This window comes from Camelina sativa, chromosome 19, assembly GCF_000633955.1.
Source record: "Camelina sativa cultivar DH55 chromosome 19, Cs, whole genome shotgun sequence".
Taxonomy (NCBI): domain Eukaryota; kingdom Viridiplantae; phylum Streptophyta; class Magnoliopsida; order Brassicales; family Brassicaceae; genus Camelina; species Camelina sativa.
The window spans coordinates 26168340-26187108 of NC_025703.1; the positions used below are offsets into that span (position 1 = coordinate 26168340).

Genomic DNA, 18769 nt, shown 5'->3' on the forward strand with positions numbered 1-18769 from the left:
TTTTTTTTTTTGGGTGGTCCAAGGTCACATAATGGTATCTGAATCGTGTGTCGTATTGGATAGTTGTTGGTCAATTAAAGTTTAGACAGTGATATTTTCATCTAATGTATAGTATTTTCTTATGTTTAAAGAGAGGAAAACGTGAGAGGATATATATTTGACATCATATAAATTAAAATTCATCAAGAATTCAACAATTTATAACCACCTACTTAGTTGTCAATCCATGATTACTAAGAATGATTCTTAACAAATCATTGAAACATTTTGAAATATTCAATACAAGATCCTTTATATATTATTTTACAAAAATGGAATATTTTTTGGGTGATATGTCGTTCATAGGAACGACTTGAATATTTCTCAAAAAATGTTTTTTTTTTCATAGGAAATCAACTTCTTTACACATTATTTTTTTCTTTCTTAGAGGCAATATGGTGTAGATCAAGTATATAACCGATAGGGTTTGCAGATCGGTTGTTTATTCTGAGAATTCCCAAACAAATCACGCAACTTGTAATCGTTGAGAACTTGTGTTCTAGCCGAGAACAAGGGTTAAAGAGCTAAAACCTGCTTTGATTAATAATGAAAATAAGAGTTGTATCCCACAAACCTAGGGATCAACTGTATTTATAGAAGCTTTAAACCGACGTTAAAACCCTACTCTAATTAGTTTAGGAAATTAAAACTTTGTCTCAACCAAAAAGGAAAAGAGAAAAACGAAACTGAAAGTTTAACAAAACAGAGCAAAAGGAAAACAAAGCCACGCTACATCAGGCCACCCGGGGTAGAAAAAGATTCGTCCCTAAATCTTCAACCTCGTCTTGAGCCACATATGGAAAGAGGTGCTTAACATTAAAAACATCAGAGCAACGAACATCGGGAGGAAGTTGAACACGGTAAGCATTTGCGATTATCTTCTCGAGAATCTCCAATGGACCAATCTTACGGGGCTTTAGCTTATTGTATGCTCGTGTCGGAAAACGGTCCTTAGTCACCACTGCCCACACCACATCACCAACTTTGAACTGAACATCACGACAAGGCCTATCAGCAACAAACTTATACTTAGCGGACGAGACCTGTAAATTATCATTAACCTGCGCATGAATAGAAGACATAGAACCCACAAATTTCACAGCTTGACCATGATCACGTGTGAGATCAGGCGTGACACCAAGGTCCACAAGTCCACGAGGAACAATGCCATAGACAACAAGGAAAGGACAGAAACCAGTACTACGATTGGCAGCATGGTTATGAGCGAACTCAGCCTTAAAAAGAATTGTATCCCACGATTTGATATTGTCACCCACCAAACAACAAAGTAAATCACCCAAGGCACGATTGGCAACTTCCGTTTGCCCATCCGATTGCGGATGGTAAGCCGAACTCATATCGAGACTAGTACGAAGAAGCTTCCACAAGGAGCGCCAGAAGTGACTTAGAAAATGTGAATCCCGATCTGAAACAATCGACAAAGGAAGACCGTGAAGGCGATAGATATTGCGAAATAACAACTGCACCACTTAGAGAGCATCGGTAGTCTTCTTGCAATGAATAAAATGAACCATCTTGGAGAACAATCCACAACAACAAAGATCGAATCATTGCCACGTTGGGTACGAGGCAATCCAAGAACGAAATCCATACTTATATCCATCCATGGTTGTGTTGGAATATGCAATGGCATGTAAAGACCGCTATTAGAAGCGTGACCCTTTGAACATTGACAGACGGTACAACGTTCCACAAAATGAGCTACATCACGGCGAATTGTTGGCCAAAAATATGAATCAGTAATCAACTGCAAAGTCCGATCACGGCCACATGTCATTCATTGTGGAGCTCTTTAATAAGCTGTAAACGCAAGCTGCACTGAGGGACATATAATTTGTTGGCGCGGAAGAGAAAATCTTCGTGGAGGACATATTCAGAATCACGACCATTTTGTAAATCAGTCCAAATACTTCCAAAAAAAGGATCAGCAGGGTATAAGGCTACAAAAGAGGCAAAACCAGGAATCAAAGCATGGAAAGTTGCTAAAGAGAGTGACGCCGACTCAAAGCAGCAGCAACTTTATTGGTGCAACCAGATTGGTCTTTGATGACAAACGTAAATTGTTGTAAAAACACCACCCAAGAAGCATGTCGGGCTGAAATTTTCTCCTGACTCCCCAGATGTTTTAAGGCATCATGATCCGTAAAAAGGATAAACTCCTGATAGAAAAGATAATGTCTCCAATGCTTGATAGCTTGTACAATGGCATAGAACTCCACATCATAGGTGCTATAATGGATTCGAGACCCCGAGATCTTTTCACTGAATAAAGCAACAGGTCGCCCTTGTTGACTCAACACAGCCCCAATACCAAGCTTACAAGCATCACAATGTAACTCAAAGGTGATAGTAAAATCAGGTAAAACCAATATAGGCGCTGAGGTGAGCTTACGTTTTATTGTCTCAAAAACGTCATTTGCTTCCTTTGTCCAGACGAAAGTAGTGCCTCGAAGACAATCCATTAAAGGTGCGGTAATGTTGCTGAAATGATGAACAAAACGTCGATAGAAGGACGCAAGACCATGAAAACTTCGAACCTCACTAATCGTCTTTGGTGTTGGCCAAGACTTGATTGATGCCACTTTACTAGGATCCACTTCTAGACCACGGACAGAAACAATATAGCCAAGAAAAATTATTTTTGATGAACTAAAGACACACTTTTGGCGAGCTGCAAACAGTTTCTCCCGGCGTAAAACAGTTTTTCACGGGGAAAATGCGGCAGGCGGGACTGACCGTGGCAAAGAAGCCGATGGAGAAGTTACAAGTGCCCAGATCACATCAGCGCTTTGAATTTCCGCCTCAAATTCAGATTTAGGTACCAATAACAACGACGGAACTGAAACATGTGCAAAATGGAGGGTCGTTGGAGATGGCACTGTGGACGGACCAATGGCTTGCTCCTTTGATGGTAAAAGAGTGATGGTACGACCGTTGAATATGAAACTATAAGTGTTGGTCTTACCCTAGTGAGTAGCATCGCGGTCATATTGCCAGGGTCGTTCAAGAAGTCGGTGACAAGCGTCCATAGGAACTACATCACAAGTCAATGAATCTTGATACGTACCAACAGAGAAAGATACCAATGCCTGCTTCGAAACTCCAATATCTGTAGTTGTGTTTAACCATGCGAGCTTATAAGGAGATGGATGAGCCTCGGTCTTAAGACCAAGTTTGTGAACCGCTTTCAAGGAGATCACATTGGCACAGCTGCCCGAGTTAATAATAAGCTGACAAATTGTGTCACGAATTATGCAAGTCGTCCGGAACAAAGTAGTGCGAAGCCAAGAATCATCTAAAGTTCGTGGTAATAAACAATTTCACCGTATTACCAGATTGAGTGTTCGGTTACCAGTGTCACCGCTGATAACGAGTTCGTCATCATCGTGTCGAGAATCAGATAAATGTCACCATCACAATCTACTTCTTGAATAAGTAACCCATGTTCATTACTCTTTGGACAAGCTGTCTGTAGATGTCCCCGTTCGTCATAAGAAAAACAACGAAGAGCGTTTGGTCTGGCAGTCCGAGACGTCGCAATCAAATCTGGTTTGGTGAAGTTGGAGCGTGACGTCGCAGGATCAACCGGTAAACCAAAAGAAGAATCTCTTGGTGTTGACGTTTGAAAGCGAGGACGAGAACCATTAGAAGTCCATGTTGGCCGAAATTGTATCTCCATAGCAATGGCACGTTGGTGAGCTTCGGAAACAGATGTGGGATTAAATTGTTGCATCGCATTCTACAATTGAGCTTTGAGGCAATAAAACGGGAAACAAGTTGAACCTCTGTTTCTGCAACTTTGGAGCGAGCGGTCATGGAAAAGAAATCTGAAGCATAGTCATCAACAGATCGATTGCCTTGACGGAGATTCTGAAGTTTGTTATACAGAGTGCGTTCATAATTGTATGGAAGAAACGCATGTCACATATGTTTTGTCAATTGTTCCCAAGAATCAATTCATGATTTTCAAGAAACACGACGAGACTCCTTGAGCTGCTGCCACCATGCCATGGCTCGCTGTTTGAAACGAGTCGCCACCAACGAGACTCTCATCTCCGCAGGGACGGCTTTGAACTCAAGAATTTCTTGCGTAGAACCCAACCAATCCAAAAATTCATCAGCGTTAAGCGTTCCTAAAAATTCAGGAATATCAAGACGAAACCCAGATTCCCAACGAGGAGGGGGGTTTTGACGAGCCATATCAGGAGGTTGATACTGATGAAGTTGCAGACGATCATCAGGGCGATCTCCTCTGTTTTCCCGAGCTTGTTGAAGAGGGGGAATAACATGTTTGGGATCAGCAAAAACATTCTCCGCTAGTCCACTGTGAACAGTGTCGTCGTGTGTCTCGTGAGCGTGTGGGTCATGAACACGTTGCTGCAACTTTGGTGGATTCTGTAGAACCTTCGTCAAAGCTTGTTCAACTGTGTCAAGTAAGGCAGCATGGAGACCTTCGGTGAAGTTTTCCAAGGTTTGTTGTAGGTCTGCATGTAGTTTTTCGGGAGTAGATTTACGAAGCGCCATCGGAAGCGCAAAAACGAAGAACGAGCTTTAATTAAGAAACTAAAGCTGCTGGACTCTGATACCAACTGGTGTAGATCAAGTACGTAACCGATAGGGTTTGCGGATCGATTGTTTAGTCTGAGAATTCCCAAACGAATCACGCAACTTGTAATCGTTGAGAACTTGTGTTCTAGCCGAGAACAAGGGTTAAAGAGCTAAAAGCTGCTTTGATTAATAATGAAAATAAGAGTTGTATCCCCACAAACCTAAAGATCAACTGTATTTATAGAAGCTTTAAACTGACGTTAAAACCCTACTCTAATTAGATTAGGAAATTAAAACTTTGTCTCAACCAAAAAGAAAAAGAAAAAAACGAAATCGGAAATTTAACAAAATAGAGCAAAAGAAAAACAGAGTCACGCTACATCACAATAATAGAAAATTCGTAAAATTAAACTTTAATCTGATTTATATGTTATTTGGTATGAATGTTTAAATTTAGAAGTCTTTTTCAATCTTTTTTTACTCATAATACCTTTTGGTATTATTTACAAGCTAGACAATGATTCATCTTACTGGTTAAGTTTAACTCTTTTATTCTAGTTTCAACCCTCGACGACTAAATTAATTATTTTTGTCTTTTGTTCAGACAGAAAAAAAACGAAAAAGATATATATATATATATATATATATCTTATAAAATCAAATAAAAAACTTTTTCTTTTCTCTTCTTCTTTACTTCCTTTCTAACTTAGATTTTATTAATTTAGTTTCCTGGTTCTTTCTTTCATGTCTTCCTTGTGCCATTGATGAGTCCGTCAACACCAAATCGAGAGTAGTGCAAGACTTTTCTCACACTGTTTGTTCATAAAACCGCGTGAGAAATGTTCTTCCTTCTCAGATCTGAAAAAAAATCCGTAATTTTTCCCGCATTTTCTCTCTCTCTCTCTCTCTCTCTTCATCTTTCTCTTCTAAGCTTCTCCAAGCGTACAAGCTACTTCTTCTTCTCCCATAAAACTCAAAGTAAAACAAAACCCTAAAACCAAAACACTCTTCAACTCTATAAAAATACAAACTTTTTTTCAGGTCTTGTCTGTTTCAAGAGAGTTCAATTGCAAATTTCCAGGTACTACTTACTAATTCATGATCTTGAAATCTCTGTTTTTTTTTTTTTTTTTTTTTTTTTTTTTNCTTTACTTACTTAAAGTCTTGCCCTTTAAGTTTCCTCTTTTTCAATGTCGGTTACAAATTTTTAGATTGCTCCGTAAGTTTCGGTTAAAGTTTGTTGCTTTAAGCTATAAAATCCAATACCCATTTCGATTCACTTCTCTGTTTCTGTATCTCTGTGGTGTTCTTCTTACAAAACCTCAAGATAGGGTTTCAATTTCTAATTTCTACTTCTTACTGTCTGATTAGGTTCATAAATTTTAAGAAAAGAGAGAATGATGGGAGGGAAAGGTAGCAAGAGCAAAAGAGATGTTGAGTTTGGTTCACCGTCTACACCTGTACAGATCAAGATAAACTCAGAGTACACTGAGCATTTCAGCTCTTACGAAAGAGCTTGTAGTGAAGATCCAAAGCTTGAGTCTTTCGACTCTGCGCTTCACGAACGAACTAACCGAGTCATCAACAAGCTTGCTTCAGGAGTAGAGATTAAGTCTTTGTCGTTTGATTCGCTTAAAGAAGTGACGCAATGTCTTTTGGATATGAATCAAGATGTGGTCAAAGTCATACTACAGGACAAAGAAGATATATGGAACAATCAAGATTTGTTCTCTCTTGTGAATATGTATTTTGACAGCACTTTAAAGACTATGGACTTCTGTTCTGAGCTTGAGAATTGTCTTAACCGGGCGAGGAGGAGCCAAGTTGTTATTCAGTTTGCTGTTAAGCAGTTTGAGGAAGAGGCTGAGATACATGTTAATGGGGATAACGAGAACAAGAAGTATGAGAAGACACTTGAGGAGCTTAAGAGGTTTAAAGATTTGGGTGAGCCGTTTACGAAAAAGTTCTTTGAGCTTTTCGATCTGGTATACAAGAAACAGGTTTTGATGCTTGATGAGCTTCACAAGTTAAAGAAAAAACTCGATAGGAGACTTGGGAATATCAAGTCATGGCGAAGAGTATCGAACATGGTGTTTGTGACGGCGTTTGTTTCTGTGCTTATCTTCTCTGTGGTAGCAGCCGCTGTGGCTGCACCACCTGTTGTGGCAGCTATAGCTGGTGCATTGGCTGTTCCGGTAGGGTCTCTTGGGAAATGGTGTAACACTCTGTGGACAAAATATGAGAAAGTGGTTAAAGGACAGAAGGAGATCATTACATCGATTAGAATCGGGACTTTCATATCGGTTAAGGAGATGGATAATATAAGTGTCCTTGTGCGTAAAGTGGAAGTAGAGATTGAATCTTTGTTGAAGAAAGCTGAGTTTGCTGTCACAGAGGAGAAAGTGGTGAAGATTGCGATAGATGAGATCAAGAAGAAGCTTGATGTGTTTACTGACACTATTGAAGAACTTGGGAAACATGCGGATAAGTATTGTAGCGATGTGACAAAGGCAAGAACTGTGATACTGCAGAGGATTATCCGATACCCGACTGGTACAACGACTGAAGAAGCTACCTGGTAAAATCTCTAAAGCCTTATGCATTATGTTTTGCGTTAGAACTATAGAGAACAAAACCGTGAGTGTCCTTATAATTAATTCATCATGATGATTTGAGATGTTTTCGTGTTTTCAATTGATGGTCAGGACGGAGATGTTGTCTTGAGAAGGCGGATTCGGATTCGTGTTTAGCTTTGAAGATTGTTGGTTTGTTTTCTTTAGTACAAGTATCATGAAAAGCTAAAGGATATCTTAATGTTATTAGTTGGCTTGAGGTAACCCTTTGCTCAATACATTAATTTAAGAGATACTTGTAAGGTTGGTTTATGCCATTTATTTTGGCTTCCTTTTAAGATATTAATCAATCTTGTATGTTTATAATTGCATGTCTCTGTGTTTTTAGTCAAGGCTTAGATAATTGCTAAGCTGGATCGTTAAAGAATCAGTAGTATTAATTTAAAAATTAAGACGTGAAGAGTTAGTTGATGAGACGAGGGAGGGATGTCTCTTACAACTTACAATGACATTTCTATGATCTTTTATTTAACATGAAACATGTTTATTCCGTCTTAAGGAAACATGTAAAGTATAAGCATCTAACAGGATTTTTAAAGTCAATTGACTCGCGGGTCGATGTGATAGTTGGGTCTTAATCAAACGGTTGACTGATTTAATCAAAAGACTAGTCACCCACCTCTCACATGGTTTAGTTTTATTGGAGTACATGGAAGGTAGTTGTTTAGGACTTATGCCGGCTTCAACAAATAATGAGTTTATTTTATGACACTTTCTCTATAGAAAAATGTCTCTCATTTGTCTTCTAACTAGTAACTACACTACCATTACTCTTTTTTTGTTGCCATCTTTTTTCAACTCTTTCTCCATGCTCTTCATTTTTCTCTCTTTCCAAAATCAATGTACACTCTATCATAAAGTGTGCTATCATGCAATTAATTCTATTGGACTACATGAAAGGTAGTTGTTTCGGACTTAGAAATTCTGACTTCAACAAATAATGAGATTTAATTACGGTGGGTCATAGAACTTCAACAAATACTCGATATGTGATATGCCAAACGCAAATATCGAAGATTGACTAGTTTCATACTTCCTCTGTTTCATAAAATTTCTGTTAAAAACATTTGTTTCATAAATATAGATGTTTGTATATCCAATGTAAGATTTGATTCACATTTTGATTAACAAAAAAATTAATATATACTGTAATTATAAAATAAATATATATTTTATACAAAGTTTTTTAATATATGTGTATAACTTTTAAACTAGACATATATTTTTATGAAATGGAAGGGAGTATTAAATTTTCGAAGAAATCATATATATGAAAATTGGCTAACTGTAACAAAGAAAAAAAAACCTAATTTTCTCTCTCGCCTAAACACAAAACCAGCCGCCGTCCATCCAAAGATCTGGTTTTCTTTTGCTCTCTCCGGTGACCGGTGCTCCTCGTCGCAGCCGTGTGAGGGTACCCAGTAGTTTCCTTTTCGTTTAGTTGTTGTTTCCCTCGATTCGTCTTAGCTCCGGTGGTTAAGTAGAGAAGAGTTTCATCAGGCTGTGACGGTGGTTCATCTCGGCGAGCTTTGGAGGCATGGCAGGTGGTCAGCTTCTCTAGAGAGAGTTGTCTGTCTGGGCTTCCGAGATCTGTATATCTATTGGTTGCTCTGTCTTAGAAAGGGATTTGCGAATATGTGACATTTTGTTTCGCTTCAACTCTTTGGTCTGGTAAACAGACTATCCAACCTTTTTTCTTTGCGTTTTGCTAGGGTTAGATGGAATCGCTTTGGTTGTTTCAATTAGTAGGCTGGTTCAATTTCAGAGATGGTGTCGTTTACCTTTTCTTCTTCTCCCACGGTATGGGATGTGGAAAAGGCAATATCTTTCCGGAATTAGTTGATTAGGTTTCATATTGTCTCTGACTGTTTTGGATAGAAGTTGAGGTTCCCAGTTTATGCTTGTTGATGAACGAACGATTCCTAGTCGTGGTGATTTTCAGGCCTACAAGTTCTTATGTGTCCTTTGGAGTTCTCTTTGGGTTCATTCTGGTTCGATCTTCCGTTGTCCTTGATTGAGATTGATGGTACCCAGTTTGGATTTTTCGCTCCTTGTCTATGCTCTTCAGATCTGATGGAGATCTGGTCCTATGTGTTTTGCTTCTACCTAGGTGCAAAAGAGTCGCCTTGTATACGACGTCGCATCCGGAAGAAAGTGTGAAGAACTATGAGTGGTTCTGTCTTTGCGGATTATGAAGATTAGCATAGGAGTCTTGTTACTTTTAGGCAGTTTCTTAGAGGAAGAATGGATTTTCGAAGGTTGGCTGAGGGCATCTTCGATTTGTACAAGCAAAGGTTCTCTTGAAGTTAGCATTCCTTGTTGGGCTTGGTATAATCCTTATTTGTGGAGGTTTTCGTTTTGGTATGTTGCTGTTATGGGTTTCTCTTTCTATCTCTGTAATAGTTTTGTATTTCCAAATTTTAGCTTTCCTTACATAAGGCTTTAGCCTCCGGGGATATCTTGTTTTTCCGCCGGCTTTAGACTCCGGGGATATCATGTTTTTCTGCCGGCTTATGTAGTAATTCTAAGTTGTAATGGTTTCAATAATAAAATTCTAGATGATCAAAAAAAAAAAATTGGCTAACTCTCTCCATATGAGTGTCACATCATCTGTCACATGTCTATAATTAATGACAACTTTAAAACATATAACCTTTTTTCATCTTCCATTCCAAAGGTAATCACCTAATTATAAATTAAATTACATTTGATATGGCAGATGTTAAAGCAAATAGTATAAATGTTATTCAATATACATTCATGACATATAAATATGTATTATACTAAAGTCTAATATTTTACTTTTCATATAATGTTATTAAATAATAGTGAAATAAATACAATATGTTAAACAAATATACAATAGTAGAATATTATACTAATTTGTTCAGATGAATTGTCATTCTATTGCTCAATATAAGAACTATATTCAATATGAATATAGCCGTGATTTACTGTTTGGTGATCTTTCCATTAAGTCATTTCAATTGCTTCAACCAGACCACATTATGTCATTGACCCAAATTATTGCTATAAGTCCATAACCCCTGATCAGGTAATCAGACATTTATTTTATTTTTACCCATTATTTCACTATCACCCATTCTAAAAAAATTTTGGTCACATTCATATTTCACCGTTAATAAATAGTATTTTGATTACATTATAACATCTTCACGTTAGTTGTTTAGCAATATAGCAAACACACAACATTGTCAGTTGTTTCTATTGGCAATGAAGTTGGTAAGAGCAATCAAAGGTTTCACTTTGTCCGAATCAAACCCTTGAAGATGTTCTCTCGCATCTCTCTTCACCTTATTCACAAACTCCTTCGATTTCTCTAGACCAATCACTTTCGGATACGTCAGCTTACCGGCGATCTGATCTTTTCCGGCGGTTTTTCCTAATTCCTCCGACGACTTCGTCTCATCCAAAATATCATCAACCACTTGAAACAACAATCCAATACACCTCGCAAAGCTTCTCACTCTTTCAATCTCTTCCTCCGACCCACCACCAATAACCGCTCCGATAACCGCCGATGCTTCTAGCAATGAACCGGTTTTATGAACATGAATAAACTCAAGATCCTCTAAACCAACGTCGTTTTGATCCAACCCTTCACTGCTCAAATCCTTAGCTTGTCCCGCCACGAGTCCTTTCGTTCCAATAGACTTAGCCAACTCCTTAACGGCCCTAACCAATTTCTTGGATGACACGTCAGCTTCGGTCAAATGCTCGAAAGCTAGGGCTAAAAGTGCGCCGCCGGAGAGGATGGCCACGCTTTCTCCGAAGACTTTGTGTGTAGTTGGTTTACCTCGTCGTAGATCGTCATTGTCCATACAAGGAAGGTCGTCTTTGATGAGAGACATTGTGTGAATCATCTCTACCGCACAAGCCGCTTGAATCGCCAAACGCTCTTCCCCGCCCACTAGCTCGCAAGCGGCCAGGCATAGCATTGGCCGGACGCGTTTGCCACCTGCGAGAACCGCGTAACGCATTGCGTTATGGATGTTGAGTGGCTCGATGAGTGGAATGGCTTCGTCTAACGCTCTGTTTATTGACTCTGCTTTGCTGATCATGTACGTTTTGAAATCGAAATCGTCCTTTTCTTTGTTTTCTAATTGGACTGATGAATCAAGAAACTCACGAACGTCTTTTCTTGCGAAAACAGTGGCGGCGACCGGAGATTTGATCGGGAGGTGGAGAAGACGGATCAGCCACCGTGTGCTAGTCGGACTCAGCCGTCCTTTCAGAGTTGTAAACACAAAGTGTAGAGATAGAAGGAAGAGTAAAAGATAGAGAAAGATGGTTTGAGCTTCCATTTTGATCAACATAAAGATGATTGATTGATCTTTGATTCTTCTTCTTTATAACACAAAGTATTATATTTTTTATTTCCTTGAAGTTTTTACTTTTTAGACGTAAGGTCAACGACAAGGCACGTCGTGGGATAGTTGTTTATAAGATTGTTACTATATGGAGCATGGTTTGGATCCAAACCGTTTAAACTGAGGTTTGTATTAAAGACTTTGGAGTGAATTAATCGATTCGAACCGGGAACAGAGAAATCAAAACCGTATAATTTGCATGAGGCTGATGGTATCTATCTTCATTGCAAATGGAAGTGGAGAGAAACATGACAACCTAATCCCTAGTTGTCATCAACATTCCACGTTTTGGTTTTTGTTTTCATGTGGTGGTTTTTAATTTATTTATTTTTCGTTTTCTCATGCACGATCGACGCATGGTTTCGTAACGTTGAACCTGTTTTTATTTATAACGTTTTGGATGTTTCTTTGATGAAGAAATATTAACGAATGCACTCTTTGTGGAATCTGGTCAGTGTGTTCAGTGTGTTCATATTGACATATTGTTCCCGTTTATGTTAACACAAAACTTACAAAGGCCCAAATTAAATTTTATAAAAGCCCAAATTTAATTTCATAAATTGATTACGATTTAAGATTACTACTACTTATTCTAACCTAAATTTATCGACATAGAAAGTTCACACGAGTTTTTTGTGGTGAAGAGATCTAACTCGGTTTTTCGATCAGGTAATGAATCTAGAAATTGTTGTGTTTTAGTGTGAGATAATAGTATCTTGCCAGCTGTTTTATACATTTGTTGATGCTTGTTTGGTGTGAGATTATAGTATCTAGCAGTGATTCATGTTGTTTTTAGCAAAACGTGTTATCTGTTTTCATAAACTTGAATCTAAGCAATTTTTTAAGAGATTCCATCATTTCCATGTTTAGTTTGAGTTTTTTTTAGGTGAATATGGATAAGTCATAGATAACAAAACATCGACAGTCTCAAGATTACATAACCGGAGTCAAGGACTTTTTGGATTTTGCCTTTGGTAACATTAAGACAGAGATGGTGAAATTTCTTGTCGACGTTGCTGCCTTGTCAAGTATAAGTTTAGAGTTGACATTGAAGGTGATTTGATTGGTATGGTTTTCTAAGCACATACACAATTGGTATCTACACGGTGAAGAGTTCGATCGCCAAAGTTAGTTCAGATCACCAACTCTTAAATAAAGCTTGCTAGTTTCTTTGAAGCTTTTCTTGAATCTTGCAGAAACATTCAATTCCAAGCAATTGTATGACAGTTTTATTATAAGACTAATTAACAGTGCTAAGAGTTGTTTAGGTTTACAAATTCATTGCTTTTATAGGAGAATAAGAATGGTGGAAACATAAAGCTTGCTACTTCTATTCAAGTTCTTATTGAATCTTCAAAGTGAATGTCTTATATACGAAAGTAAAAGTATGTGTTTTCAATTTCAAAACACTTTTATGTAGATATAATTATGGAATGATGTCATGAACCACACCTTCACAATTATTTCGTTGAGCCAATGGAAAATGTGTCATAATCTACATAAGACAAATCTAGTAATATCATACAAGGACATGCCCATAATTTAAAGAAGACTATGATAAAATGTTTGCATAGCCACCAAATTTTCAATGTGCGTAAGAAGAAAGAACCCTAGAATGTGCCTAACAAGAAAGAACCCTAGCTACATATCTTAATTCATCTCCCACTATTACTTTCTGTCTGATGAGAACACACAAAATTTCCGACACAATTGTAAAGGAAGAACAAAAAATTAACAAGCAAAACCTAAACATGGGATGTAGAAGGATGAACAGCCTTGTTTTGTCTCCCTGCAAGCCAAAGCATGGTCCTCCTAGCAAAAGATGGCGTTTTCGTCTCCAAAGATTCCGAATTTTCTCTCTTTTGACTCTCTTCATCGATCTCAAGGGGAATCAGTTTGTTTGGAAATCGGACTGAAGAGGAAGACACTGAAGAACAATCCTGATCTCTAGCACCTGTACACATTTGATTCTCCTTTTTACTCCTTAGCCAAATTTTCGACAAAGAAAAGCTCTCTCTTTCCACAAAACTCTTCTCAATTCCCATAACCGACCTGTGGCAGGGCAAGCGACCGTCTTTTCCCGATAGTTTCTTGATGGAGACGTGAACCTTAAGTGTAGCTTCTTGGTCCATAATATACTCATATGAGCCCATCGACAAACACCTTCTTCCATCTAAATTGCTATTACCACTTATGCTATTGTTGTTGTCACTTCCTTCACCAACATGATCTATGTTCCTAAACTTCCCTAGCTTAACTTCTAAAGGAACAACTTTTCTATCCAAACTAACCAATTCACCATCCGGTTCGCATGATTTACGACCCGACCTAACCCGGGTCGATCCAAAATCATTGTTCCCATCAAAACTCAAATGAGAATTGGACTCAAGAACAGGAACCATATCCCTCGAGCTTTGCTCACTCTCAAGAACAAGTAAATACGAGGAGCTTGGGTTGTGATGAGATGAGAAACCAGGGAGGAGGTTAGATCTACACAAGGGACAAGTCGAGTGAGAGAGAAGCCACGTATCGATACAGCCAACGTGAAAAGCATGGCTGCATTTAGGCAAGAGTCTGAGTTTGTCCTCTGTTTCAAACTCACAGAGACAAACAGGACAATCAAAAGGATAGATTTTGAGACCCATGATGGATTTGTATTGAAAGACAGGTAACGTGTCGATGAAGGACTGGTCAACGCCAGAGTCGTGGAGGCTAAATAGTTGCTGAAGCTGGCCTTGAAGAGCTGTAACGTTGTCTAAGTAATCTTCTCTGTTTTGTGTTGATGGTGTGAGGAGGAACTTGACAAGGATGTGGACAAGACCAGATATGAAGAAGATGATCGAGAGGATTATGATTATTAGGAGAATGTTTGGAGTGATCTCGCTGTTTAAATCGAAGCTTGTGTTTGATTTGAGAGGTAACAGTGGTGGAGGTGATGAAGGAGAGATGATATTCATGTTTTCTTGAGATTTTGGAAAAAAAAAAATAACAGAGTTATTAATGCATGCTCTGTTTTTCTTTTGAGATTTTGGTTTATTTTGAAATTGAAAGAAGAGAGGAAATAAAAATTTGAGCTCAAAAGTTTTTTTGAAATTTATGAGACAGAGTGATGATTAAGAGAATTACAGGTTGGACCATAGATGGTGACAGATGAGCAAATTTATTACATTTTTATTTCTTTCACAAAAGAAGAGAGTGTTTGAAATGATTTTTTAAAATTTTCTGAAATTAATGTGATTTGGATCTTAGTATTTAATTACCTAAAATAATGCAAAGTCAACGAATCATTTCTTTAAATAAAAAAGACTCATACAAAGATCACTTTCTTTCATGAATAATAATATACTATGCTTTTTTTTTATAACCAAACCTCGGGCTTCCATGTTAAAGCCAACCGGACAAACGATATAATTGTACAATCCATAAGAAAAAACATTTTTCTGACAATTTAAGCTGTAATGTATAACATTCTGAGTTTGAATTCAAAATATCATTAAGATTCCAAACCACTAGACTAAGAAGACTCCAGGGTATGTATGTTATTTAATTAAAATACTTTAAACTGATTAGTGATGCAATGCGTCTAATACATTAAGATTGCTAAACAAGATCAACTATGTCATTTGCGCATGTTATTATTGCCTTTGTCAATACTGATCGTAGGAAATGGCAGTTGCCGGTTTGACGTCCTTACAAAATCGTTTCTGTACGTTTTAGTTTGGACTACTCATGGCTCATGCGTGTTAAATAAACTATAATAACGTTTACGTGACAAACGAATACTTTTTAATGCTCAAATCAAATGTAAACCACTCGACTACATATATAAATGAAAAAATGGATGATGATTTGATTCGTGTTTTTGTAGAAGATTTGCGACTCAGTCTAACATATTACAAGTTCTCTGATTGTCATATCAACTTCGTTTGGCCATTTTTTTTTGTGTGGACACAGCTACGTTCGACCTTCAAAATATGGGTATCTTTTATTATAGATAGACATTTTAGTATAGTTTTGGAACCAACTGGGCATGCCGCTTATTTAAGCGAAAAAAAACTTCATGTGCTAGAATTTGCGCTTGCCTACGCAGCTCTTGCTTTTGTAGGTGTTGTTTTTTTTTTTTTGGTAAAGGGCTTCTTTGTAAGTGTTGTTTTCGCTTGGATTTTGATCTTTGAAGGGCTACGTTGCAAGGAAGTCGAAGTTATTCCACCTTCCATTTGGTAACATTTTGCAATTTGCTTTATCCCGCACTGAATACCGCACATTTCCCCGTCACCATTCAAGGCCATAGTATACTCTAACACTACAAGAAATTGTTTGAATTCCTACCGCAGAAATAAAAGGATTTTAGAAGAAAACTGTTATTTGTTACCGTTTACCTACCAAAAGCGAAGGAGGTAATAGCCCGAAAGTAATTGAAATTTGTGCGAATTTGGAAGGAAAAATCTTTCCAATTTCCTTCGAATCTTTGTTTGAAGGAAATTTCGTAGGAAAAACGCAAGAAGAGTGAAGGGTAGCATCGTCCTTTTACCTTCGATATATTTGAAGGAAATTGATTCCTTCGATGTTTCCTTCTAATAGTTTTCTTTCGTTTTCCTACGAAAGTTTCTCACAATTTCCCTTCTATTATTACCTTTCAATTTTCCTTCGAATCATTAACCACATTATTTCAAAAATTTAATTCTATTTTCTTTCAAAAACATCATTCTATTTTCCTAGATCAAACCCCAAATTAAATCTACTTTCGTATATCAGACCCCAAATTAATTATTTTTTTGTTCCCAAAATATTTTGCTTTTTTAATTTAATTTATAAACAATAGAAGGAATACATCCCTACTATTATTTGTAAAGTCGTTTAACTAATAAACCTTTGTTTTGTAAGAAATTACAAGGGTATGCCACTGGAATTATGACCAAATTAATTCATTTAAAAAAGGTCAAAATCGTCATTTAATCGTTTCTCTATTCGGATAAACACGCGGATCCTTTTTACCCAATATTCTGATCCGATTTCATTTTTTAATCTCAGCCGTTCAATATTTTTTAAAGAATAAATCGCATTAGTTCATTGACTAACCCTAAAAAAAACTTTTTTCCTTCACCTCTGCTCTCTCTCTCTTGCCGTCTCTCCCAAATGGATTTAAAGTTTTTTTTTCTTTTTTCTCGACGAACTCGAAGAGATGCAAAGGAAGAGAAGAAGGAAAATAATTTCCATTATGCTAAGGTTTTAGTTTCTTTTCTCTTTTAATTAAGTTTATATTTTAAGTATATGTTTGATGATTAAAACCAAGTTTAATTGGAATTTGGTTTCTGAATCTTGATGTGTAATGGTTTTGGATTATTCTCTGGTCATCAACACGATTTTGAGATGATAAACTCAATCTCATAAATCGTCAATAACTCAACCTCAAAAATCTGTCTGATTCATCTCTCCGATCAAGTAAGCTTAGATACCGATTGTTTTCTTTCTAATCTGAATTTGAGATGATAAACTCAATCTCTTCTGGTGGGTTCTATGGTTTTAAATGTTTTTTTCTTTGGATTCATGATATGATCTTTCACATTTTATTTGTATGTGAACTCTAGATGTATTCAAACAGGGAATCATCAAAGGCGATCTAGGAGAACGAAGCAAGAGTACTTGGTATATCTTGAACCTCTGCTAAGGTTAACACAAATAGTTGGTTTGATAATTTGATTCGTACTATAAGAGTTCACTTATTGGATGGTACTATAAGCGGAGTGCTATTGTTGGAGATGGAATGGGGACTATGGTGGCAAGGTATACACAACTGTTTTCAATTGCAAACGATTCAAAGTTTTAATCTTTCTTACAAAAGCTTCCTGGCCCTTACTGTCACAATGACGTATACGAAGGAACCCGAGAGGCAAAAGTGGAAGATTTTACTGGAATTAGAAAAACAATCAAACCTCTGGAAGAATCAGGGGATTTAGTTCGCAGAATTGATGAAGAGGTTCGCAGATTATCGCTTGTGCAGCTTTGTTCCCTTTCTTTAAAGAAAAGTGTGGAGATGTTGCAGCTATTGCGGTTTCATCAGATTGCCGTGGACAAGGACAGGGAGATAAATTGCTCGGTACAATCATGAAACTTTTGAGTATTGTGTGTTTACAATCTATAGTTAAAAGAAAAATCAGTTTCATAGACTATCAAATTTTTGCAGATTACATTTTTGACAAAAAAAGCGTCAGCTCTTGGACTTGAGATGCTTTTTCTGCTAACAACGAGAACAGCTGACTGGTTTGTGAGACGCGGGTTTCAGAAATGTTCAATCTCGATGATACCAGAGGCAAGACAAGAAAGAATCAATATTTCGAGGAGATCAAAGTATTACATGAAGAAGTTATTGCCAGACAGGAGTGGGATCTCTGTTGTTCGTACATTTCAGTTTGGCTCATGAGAATGTCGAGAAGAATGTAATTGACATAGAATTTTTTTGCTCAATGTATAAGATTATGTTGAGTTTTGAATGAATCAACATTATTTCCAACGCCATAGCATTTATCACTTTGAGTTTCTCCACAAGTCATCTCCTTCGTGACACCATCTTCTCCTCTGCTGTCTTGATCTCGGGGAATGAAACAATGGGAAAAATATGTATGTGCTCATCAAATCTATACTTTTAAATAGAAGTATATAATATTTTCATATTTATATTTGATAGTGATTGTTTTTCATATTAATATTTTCTACTACTTTTCTCTAGGTATGCTTTTGTTGGTTTTAACTAATTTTATATCTAAATTCGTAAATTAATTTGATTTTGACTTTGCAGGAAATGTTTGTTGGATTCTCTTCTTATAATTTGATCTCATCTTTTCCCCCAAAAAAATTGATCTCATCTTTCACGAATGTGATGTGCCACTGAAGCAAAGTTCAAAAATAAGAAATTTTTAATTTTCTTTATTCAATCATACCCTTATTACCTTTAATTTAATTTAGTTTATTTTTTTTAAAAATAATTGAAGTTATTGGCTTGATTTTTAATATATGTTGTAATTTTGCGATATCTTCAATCTCCTATCATTAGAATATCTTTGTAACACATGACTCCTCCAATGAAGAAGATTAGACTTCTCTCTGTTGAACTTTGTTCACTACTATTAAAAAGCACAT

At 37.0% G+C, this 18769-nt stretch overlaps 4 protein-coding genes across 4 annotated transcripts; 2 read left to right on the forward strand and 2 right to left on the reverse strand.

The window, feature by feature from the left end:
• LOC104767224 (UPF0496 protein At2g18630) lies at nt 5297–7550 on the forward strand. The gene is made up of 3 exons (XM_010491266.2): nt 5297–5689; nt 5980–7186; nt 7314–7550. The coding sequence occupies exons 2-3, from the start codon at nt 6006–6008 to the stop codon at nt 7330–7332; spliced, it is 1200 nt and encodes a 399-aa protein (XP_010489568.1). The 5' UTR covers nt 5297–5689; nt 5980–6005; the 3' UTR covers nt 7333–7550.
• On the reverse strand, nt 10457–11566 carry LOC104767225 (geranylgeranyl pyrophosphate synthase 4-like). The gene has a single exon (XM_010491267.1). The coding sequence runs from the start codon at nt 11564–11566 to the stop codon at nt 10457–10459; it is 1110 nt and encodes a 369-aa protein (XP_010489569.1).
• On the reverse strand, nt 13117–14657 carry LOC104767226 (putative RING-H2 finger protein ATL49). The gene has a single exon (XM_010491268.2). The coding sequence runs from the start codon at nt 14587–14589 to the stop codon at nt 13378–13380; it is 1212 nt and encodes a 403-aa protein (XP_010489570.1). The 5' UTR covers nt 14590–14657; the 3' UTR covers nt 13117–13377.
• On the forward strand, nt 16822–18148 carry LOC104767227 (probable amino-acid acetyltransferase NAGS1, chloroplastic). The gene is made up of 5 exons (XM_010491269.1): nt 16822–16858; nt 17235–17278; nt 17373–17416; nt 17512–17729; nt 17817–18148. The coding sequence occupies exons 3-5, from the start codon at nt 17392–17394 to the stop codon at nt 18051–18053; spliced, it is 480 nt and encodes a 159-aa protein (XP_010489571.1). The 5' UTR covers nt 16822–16858; nt 17235–17278; nt 17373–17391; the 3' UTR covers nt 18054–18148.

Excerpts from the sequence above, each read along its gene's own strand:
- LOC104767224 (XM_010491266.2), top strand. The coding sequence starts at position 6,006 with ATGATGGGAGGGAAAGGTAGCAAGAGCAAAAGAGATGTTGAGTTTGGT.
- LOC104767225 (XM_010491267.1), bottom strand. The coding sequence starts at position 11,566 with ATGGAAGCTCAAACCATCTTTCTCTATCTTTTACTCTTCCTTCTATCT.
- LOC104767226 (XM_010491268.2), bottom strand. The coding sequence starts at position 14,589 with ATGAATATCATCTCTCCTTCATCACCTCCACCACTGTTACCTCTCAAA.
- LOC104767227 (XM_010491269.1), top strand. The coding sequence starts at position 17,392 with ATGGAATGGGGACTATGGTGGCAAG. Across the intron at positions 17,417-17,511 it reads ATGGGGACTATGGTGGCAAG|GAACCCGAGAGGCAAAAGTG; the intron begins GTATACACAACT and ends ACGTATACGAAG. Across the intron at positions 17,730-17,816 it reads ACAGGGAGATAAATTGCTCG|ATTACATTTTTGACAAAAAA; the intron begins GTACAATCATGA and ends AAATTTTTGCAG.